At 36.6% G+C, this 8,980-nt stretch overlaps 1 protein-coding gene across 1 annotated transcript; it reads left to right on the top strand.

Moving 5' to 3' along the window:
- Positions 1-3,008: 3,008 nt before the first annotated feature.
- LOC136774742 (beta-1,3-glucan-binding protein 1-like) lies at positions 3,009-6,747 on the top strand. The gene is made up of 8 exons (XM_066729197.1): positions 3,009-3,325; positions 3,710-3,937; positions 4,116-4,324; positions 4,858-4,994; positions 5,516-5,682; positions 5,772-6,109; positions 6,223-6,324; positions 6,435-6,747. The coding sequence occupies exons 1-8, from the start codon at positions 3,163-3,165 to the stop codon at positions 6,534-6,536; spliced, it is 1,446 nt and encodes a 481-aa protein (XP_066585294.1). The 5' UTR covers positions 3,009-3,162; the 3' UTR covers positions 6,537-6,747.
- The last annotated feature ends 2,233 nt before the right edge of the window (positions 6,748-8,980 follow it).

Here is an 8,980-nt window from a genome sequence, read left to right as displayed (position 1 = left end):
TGAGCTTCGGCTAGTAACAGCTAGTAACCTATGTGGCGCTGCTGCTGAATTGCCTTCCGTGTAAAGTGGGTATGGTGATTGGTGGGACAGTCCAATCAACGATGCCCAGTGATGCCAGATTTCCAACAAATCAAAATTGTCTATTTTTTAATTTCATTTTCGTTCAAATCCACCTAACAAATGTTTTTTCTTGTATACATACATACTATATCTAGGCTCAAATTTGTAAACGAAACTTAAGCTTAGCACGGTCTTAACTAAGCAATTAATTGTCTCACTTTTAACCTTCAATACAGTGCTAAGCTCGATCTTCGTCTTAAGAAAATGCTAAGCTGGAGATTCGAGCTTAGGGTGAGTCCGACCAAATCCTGTAATCTAAAATTTTACAATGTAGGATTGCCAATTTGCTGTGAATTAGCCAATCAGCATACGTATTTTCGAAAAATTGGCAATCCTACATGGTAAAATTTTACCTTACAGGTTTTGGTCGGACTCACCCTTAGTTTGGTTTATCAATTCGAGCCCTAGAAACTTACAAACGATTTTGAATCGATATAACACCCCATCTAAAGAAAAGTAATTAATGTTCGGTGCTGATTTTTATTTTTGCATTTTCTAAAAAATTATCAACTAACAAACGCTTTTATTGATATAACAAACATTTACAAACGCTTAACAAATAACTCCTGTAGCTTTTTTCCTATTATTCAATACATGTCCGTCCAACTTGACTGAGGTGCGTTCTCTCAGGGCGCGTTCAGATTAGTTCAGACTTCAGGCTACTCGGGCCGCGGGCGGAGGAGGCATTTCTGGGGAGTGGGACATTCAGTTCGGAGTTCGGACCAGTTCGGACTACTTCAGAGTTTGGACTAATCGGATATCAGACATAATTTGGAGTCTGGCTGGACCGTCTGGACTAGTCTGGGCCAGTCTGGACTCTATTCGGACAAATGTAGTGAGAGTCTGAGAGTGCCCGGAGGCCGCACCGAGAGGCGGGAGGAGTATGTAGTACACAGTGGGAAATTGAATCGTGTGTGCTTTTAACTATAGTGTAGTATATCATTTTCCATGTTAAATTACAGAGTGAAACTAGCCGAACCACACACGATTCAATTTCCCACTGTGTACATACTTCGTTCGTAAGTCTACAACAGTCTACAAAAACAGTGCACAGGAAACTAGAAAAGAAGGAAAATTCTTTGGCTACCTTTATTTAGTTTAGGCGTTTATACTGTTTATAGGACTCGATTGACTCAACTCATTTAATTAATAGACTTTGGATTGGCTTCAGTTGTAATCGTTAGAATTAGCTAGGCTGCTAGGCGCTAGTCGTTAAACTGAAAATAGTAGAATAGACTGCATTAGTCTAATGCACGAACCTCTATACTTTTAATCTAAATTACCAGTAGGGAAATGAGGATGAACGACTTGAAAGAAGAACCCATAAACGAGTGAAATGGAAAAAAAACTTCTTGAAACCCATGCCCTATATAACTATCGGGTTATATCATTGAAAAATTGACGTATAAATTAACATTGAATTCTAACAGAAGCTAAAGTTGAAGCATTTAACACGTTGATTCTTTTGATCTTGTTTATACATTGCTATTAACCCGTCAATGGGCGCGCGGGGTGTCCAGAGCACCCAAAGAATAGAAATCTATCCGTAACTTAGCGAAAAATTTGTGTAGTCACTTACAAGCATTAGCTTTTAATTAATAGAAATAACTTAAAGAAATGCAATAGCTATTATATACCAAAGTGAACATCGCATAGATGATATTTATTGAAAAATGAACTTATGAACTAGTAAATATTTTACATCAAGTAACGAAAAACAAATGGGGTGTTCGTGGAACCCTACGTTCCTATTGGCGGGTTAATTATTGCGTAATAATTATTTTACAAAGAGATGATAAGATCAGTATATACCGCTGTTACAACCTTCAGAGGCAATTGATCACTGTGACTCTAATAAGAAAATGCATGAATGATACATTTGTTAAATTATATTTATTATTCATCTTCTATTTTATTAGGGATGAAACGGAATTAAACCGAATGTCTAATATCATATTATTTTGTGGATATTTCTCTAAGTGTTATTCATAGACAATGTATAACAAGGAGAATAAGAATATATACACGCATCACTTAGACGTTATTCACTCCGAATCCGATAATGTATACGTATATACAGGGTTAATTTTTTTATAAATTATCGTATAAGTCGGTATAAATGGCCGGACCAGCATAACAAAAATTGCTATCAACTCATGAGTTTTAAGAGATCTTACCATGTGGTGGTGCTATTTTTTTTTTTTACAGTTTTCATTATTATTTTATGTAAGCCATTAGAAACTGCAGAGGCAATCTAGAAATTTTTACACGATATGTTTATTGAAACTATCGGATAAGCGGCCATTCTGAATTTTTGGAAGTTAAAATGTGTATGTAAGGAAAGATTTTTTATAGCATACGATAAAGGTATGCTATATATATATATATATATAATAATACGAATGTCATATGGCTATCTGGCCGATACTCTGCAATAAATAATGAAATAAATTAGACGGTAATGTATTTTAAAATTCTATTTAAGTTATGGCGGATACCGTGTGGTTCTAATTTGAAAATGTGTTTTACCAATCATATAGGAATATTTGTGCTACTTGAATTTCAACTACATGTTTGGTGGTATAGCTACTGCAGGCGCGCTGTGGGATATGATATTATGTATTGCATGGTTTATCGAACTCTTTGCGCAAAATTTATGTAAACCTACCAAACAATATATAATTGATTATTTTGAAGACTATCGATATTTTCAATTTCGAAAACTTATAAGTTAGAAGAAAATGTATATGTATATTTTAGGATATAAAAGTGAGTCGCGGCATATTTGGATTCTATATGTTAGCTGTTGAAAATACACAGCATAAAAGAATGACGGGGCGCAAAATGAGATGCAAAGGAAGAAAGAGAGTAGGAGATGGAAAGGGGGAAAAATATATATATATATATAAATAAGGAAAACTGGAATGTATCGCTTACAAGCATCCAGTGTTTATAAGATCGAGCGGATGACTCACAGTCACAGTTTGACTTTTGGAGCATAGCTATCCTTAAGTAAAAGAGTCTCAGTACATTAAGAAAAACATGGTTTCTCTTTTATATTTATCAAAAGTGTCTATTTATCGATTTTATATATTTTTAATTATCTTATTAGCTATTAGTTGTGTTTTATCCAACGCAGCTTATTCACCACCAAGAGCAACTGTAGAACCTTTATATCCGAAAGGAATACGAATATCAATCCCAGGTATATATATATATATATATATATATAGATATTTCAAGTATAACGATATATACATATTTAAAGTGTGTGAGAAATATTTAAGATATGTCAATAAGTATTTTTCTTCAAAATTACAGCAACATTATCGCGTGATAATGTGGGGTATTGGGTAAACTATAATGATAAGAGTCTAATGAAAAAACTTTTTCTTTTATACGATAACAAGTAATGATACTCTCTCTCTTATCTGCCCCTCGAGTTCTTAAAAATGTTACTTTAAATTAGAATAGCAATGAATTTGATAATTTCAAATAGAATTTGTCCTTTGAGAGAAATGAGCATATTTTGTGTTGTTAGGGGGAGGAAATAATTTTTACATAAACTAACAGGTGTGAACCGTTTCAGATGAACATGGAATAAGTTTAGTCGCATTTCACGTAAATTTTAATCAAGATTTTGAAGGATTGGAAGCAGGAACAATCGCCAGAGATATTGTAAAGGTACGCAATGGTCGGTGGAAGTATGAGGATCGAACGACCGAGCTCAAAGAAGGAGATATCGTTTATTATTGGGTCCACGTTGTTTATAACGGACTTGGATATAATTTGATAGATCAGCAGCACCAAGTAACCAGTAGGTTTTTAGCATCTCTTTGCACTACTGTGAAAACTGCATTAATATATATATAAATATAATTGTGCATGGCAAAAATAAAATTCAAACTTGATAAAATCTGCAAAATGTTGTGCCATGTTGCAGAGAATTTAAGTTACTGTATGATTATAGCATGCTATATATACTTTTTCGACAGATTTCTACAACCTGGATGGCACTATCGCCACAAAGCCAACGGTGGCTCCTACCAGTTGCTCCAGAGCTTCGGAAACAACGTGGAAATCAGGGGCTAGAGAGACTGAAAATGTCAATCAGGCCTGTCCTGGAGAATTAATATTTGAGGATACTTTTGAGACGATCAATGGAAGCAGATGGAAGATACTGGAGATATTCCCCGGTGTACCGGTATTTACATTTTTGTCAATTTTACCGGTATAACCGGTTTTGTCTATATATATAATCAGCAAGAATGTACAGGGTGTAATTATATATATAAATGATCGCACCGTTTTGAGCAAAAGGTTTCACGAAGGCTGTAGTCGGGTCACTGTTGCAACGCTTAAAAAGCTCCAATTGATATCGGTATATATATATATATATAGTGATTTTCGAGTGGAAGACGTTTACAAAATTAAATTGTTTCCTTGAACCGCACACCACTATAATAGAGGAAGTAATCAAGTACCCTGTCGATTGATATCTCGATCAATTGCCTCCCCCCCCTCTCTCTCTCTCTCTTTCTCTCTCTCTCGGCTGCAGCAATTCTTGTGGAGACACGCATTCGCAGGTACATGTTCGGAGATCGAATCCTCTGCAGGAAGTTGCATGGTCATAAAATTGGTGCAATGCGAGTGCGATTATTTCGTTACACCTTGTACATATCTTGTGTATAAATGCAACTACATTGACTTTTTTTATAACTTGCGCGTGTGTATCAGGACTACGAGTACGTCATTTATCGGAATAGCAACGCCAATATTAAGATCCAAAATAATCAAATGAAAATAACACCGACTTTCGTGGACGACAATTTCGGCGAAGGATTTTCACGGCGTGGAACAATTATTCTTAGAGAGTCCGTATATTTTTTTTATAATATACTGTATTTGTTGAGATATTACCCATAAATGTATATTAAGGAATGGAAGAAAAAGCACAGATAGAAGAATATGACAGGTCTTTCATCCTTGCAAAGTCTTCGATCTCATTTTGATTAATCCGCCAATAGGTGTGTGGGTGGGGTTCCATGGACACCCTACTTGTTTTTCGTTATTTGACGTAAAATATTTACGACTTCAGATTTATTTTTCAATAAATATCATCTATGTGACGTTCCCTTGGTATACAATAGCAGTTGCATGTCTTTAAGTTACTTATATTAATTAAACGCTAATACTTGTAAATGATTGCACAAATTTTTCGCTAAGTTACCGATAGATTTCTATTCTTGGGGTGCTTTGAACACCCCGCGAGCCTATCGACAGGTTAAGCATGATTTTGTTTGGCTCTTATCGCAAGGATGCTCGATCGTTCTTCGTTGTGATGTATAAGCACATAGCAAACGTAAAGGCTCAAACGAAACTAATTTGTTCACAGCTGTACTGGTGAAGCTGGTACGACGGAGTGCAGGAGGGATGCGCGTGGCTCTTACATCCTACCACCTATAATGTCCAGTCGAATGAATACGAAGGAAAGGTTTGCTTTCCGTTTTGGACGTGTCGAAGTTCGCGCCAAATTGCCACGTGGCGATTGGTTATATCCTCGTAAGCTTTCACTATTATATATACCTCTATGACGTCTCTTCGTAAAAATCCATTAATTCTCTCGCTATTATAATATATTATGTAATCAGTGATCAGCTTGGAAAATGTCGAGAACAGTGGACAACCCGGGAAACAATCGAGCGAAATAAGAATAGCTTCGTCTTCTGGTAACGAGCAACTGACTTCTCTCGAAGGAACAGATTTGAGTAATCACATTTTGTGGGCTGGTGCGTTAATAATCGATACTGTCAATCGACAAGATCCTCGATATACCAATAGAACCAGTTTCCCAAGGAAATACTCGAGGTCTTTCTGGTCGGAAGACTATCATGTCTTTGAGATCGAGTGGAGCCCCATTCGCATCGTATCCAAAGTCGATGGAATAATTTACGGCCAACAGGAATCACTATCACCGTTTGACTCATACGTGAGAGAATTCATTATGTTCTCGTCGCTATACTATCCCATTGCATTAATATATATTATAGAGATTTTTATTCGTAACTTCAACCGCACTCTAAATATTGTTTCCTTTTGCAGTTTTATCTCAACGTAGGCTTGGCCGTTGGGGGTCACAACGAATTTCCCGATCAGTGTAGAAGTGGCGATTATGTCAAACCGTGGCGCAACATAGGATCAAAGGTACGGAAGATCCAACTTGAATAATTAATTTAACGGAACTTTAAGAGAACAGGAATTTAAGTCGAGCAATAGAAAAATATTAATCTCTGCGTTGATTTATAATGTTTCAGGCTCTCTTTGATTTTTACTGCGCTCGAGAAAATTGGTCGAAAACATGGACGAGCGATGATTCGACCCTTAAACTCGATTATATTAAAGTCTTTGCGTTGTAATTTATTTTACACAATCCAATTATCTTTTTCTATTTTATATTTCTCAACAATGTTCCACGTGTGTTTCTTCGTTTAAAATCAAATTATAATTACGATTAATTAACGTAATATCTATCTACATATATATATTTATATATACATATATAAAATGTAATGGAGCTTTGGCAAAATAATACGAGGACAACGACGACAACAATAATTGAAACAATGGCGCGACTCGTATCAATAAAAAGGAACGGAGGATTTCACTGGCGGTGCAAGTCCAAACGATGCTGACGATTGACGAAACTGTTGAATTTTTTGAGCAGCTTGATCTCGTTGAAGCTGTGGAGAAAGCACTGGTTTCCATTGAAATTGGCCTGGACTTTGATTCAGGTGTGTTTTCTCATTGGATCCTAAACCAAGAGAATCAATTAAATTCTGCCCTCTGAATCCAAACTTTTGACGATAGGCATGAGAAGCACGAGGCCCATCCTCTGGCCCGAAAATAAATGACATTTTTTCATTATTCGGATATGCCACCAATCGAAGAAAACTTTGCACTCCACTCGTTGGCAGTTGAAAAATAGCCATTTTTCCTTGCGTCACGAGCGAGGACAGCCTTTCCTGCCATTTTGATGGGGAGAAATCAAAGGACAACGTTCGTCTCGTTCTTCTTCCAGCGTAAGCCTCGCATATTAAAACCTGGAAATGGATGAAGCACTTTAGATCTAAGAGAAAGAAAGGATCTGTATAAATATATATGTATTTATATATAATTATTACGTTGTCTATATATACCAGATTAAAAATGATTGGCTATAAAGATGTGTCAAATGATCAAGTTGAAATTGAATTATAACCTCGCAGTAGTAGTAATGAAGAAAGAGATATAAAAATTGTATCACTCACCAAGCAGATTATAGCGTGAAAATGCAGTTTTAATAAACGCATATCTCTGGAGGCGTCTTACCGATAGAGAAATCAACGGAAAAGTAAGGTGTATCCCATTTGGTTGAGTTGACTTTATGCCGCGCGTACCCCTTTGCTCTACCCCGAATAGTTTCGTGGAATGAATAATAAAACATTGTTCTTTCTCCCCTCTCTACGCTATTGATTTACTTTTGACGAATCGATATTCGTCGAACGAGACAGTTTAACATATATAGGAATAATTATCTATTTGTCAGGCCTCGGGCCAACTGTAAAATTGCCTTAAACATTTCTTATTCATTCAAACGAGAAGCTTGACGAGACATGAAACACGACACACTCTGGCGGTAAAAATATGTGCATGTGTACATATGTTAAAGACGTCAAACGATTGATGCAATTAGTCTCGATATACAACAATTATCCTCTGAATAATATACCGAAAAAATTGCTTGTCTTTCTTGTCACGTTATTATCACGATTGTTCAAAGTGAATATATATCCTCAAAAATCCAAAGAGATGAACAATTTATGCAGATATATTCGATACATATATGAATATGTTTCAATAATCGTGCCATTTTAACCAGCGCGCACGCGCAACACCATTTCATTCGCGATATATATCGAGTTTTGACAATATGCAATCGAACGTAGATACAAACGATCGATGAGAAATGATGTTTCTTGATGAAATGGATCTCGACCCTCGAGGAGTTAGGTTCTCGAACGTTCGAATGATACAGGGCTAGGGTTCAATGGAGATTTTATGGTTAGGGTATGTGCGAGAGAGAGAGAGAGAGAGAGAGAGAGAGAGAGAGAGTGTATTTAAAAAGGCCATGAATAGGAAGGTTGATGTATGAAGCTGAAGGCGAGTATTCTCTGATTTGTTTCCCTTGGGTCAATATGTGTCGCAGGTAGCGTTCGCTTTTTTTTCTTTTTTAATTCACTTTCACTGGCGCGTGTTGCGCCAGGCCAGGCCATGGACGTGGCGAGAGGAGACGATTTCTTCTTGACGACTGTGACGTGTATACATACGACATCACGGCATAGCCCTGCATGTGCGGACTGCGATGCGACTTCTCCGATCGCTATTAAGACGCTGCTTAGTTGTTATTCCGCGAGCATCTCTCTTGGGACCTGGCTCCTCCTATATACTATTTCTATTAGAGTGTGTGTGTGTGCGTGCGTGCGTGTGTTTCTGTCGAGAAAGAAAAGTTCAGTATACTCAACTTTTGCACCCTCCACCATGAACAGTTTATTGTCTCACCTTGTAAGTACAGGATCTACATAATTTGATCTCTTACGATTAAATTTACTTCGGATTCTCTAACAATTACATCTTGTGAAAGCAAAATACAATCCAAAAGAAATATTTATAACTACTAAGTTGGTCTCGCTCAACTTTCATATATGTATATTTAACATTCTTAAATTTATCAAGCGTTATAAATTGACGATTGTTCGCAGGTCCTGCTAATTTCTCTTCTGCTAGTTTTAAACGGGGGAAAAACTAAATCGCAAGCGGAGGC

Source organism: Prorops nasuta, unplaced genomic scaffold, assembly GCF_024137725.1.
Source record: "Prorops nasuta isolate Cenicafe-Biocafe unplaced genomic scaffold, Cenicafe_Pnas_1.2 PNAS00006, whole genome shotgun sequence".
NCBI classification, from domain to species: domain Eukaryota; kingdom Metazoa; phylum Arthropoda; class Insecta; order Hymenoptera; family Bethylidae; genus Prorops; species Prorops nasuta.
The sequence above is the reverse complement of the archived record's forward strand: the minus strand, read 5'-3'. Positions and strand labels throughout refer to the sequence as shown.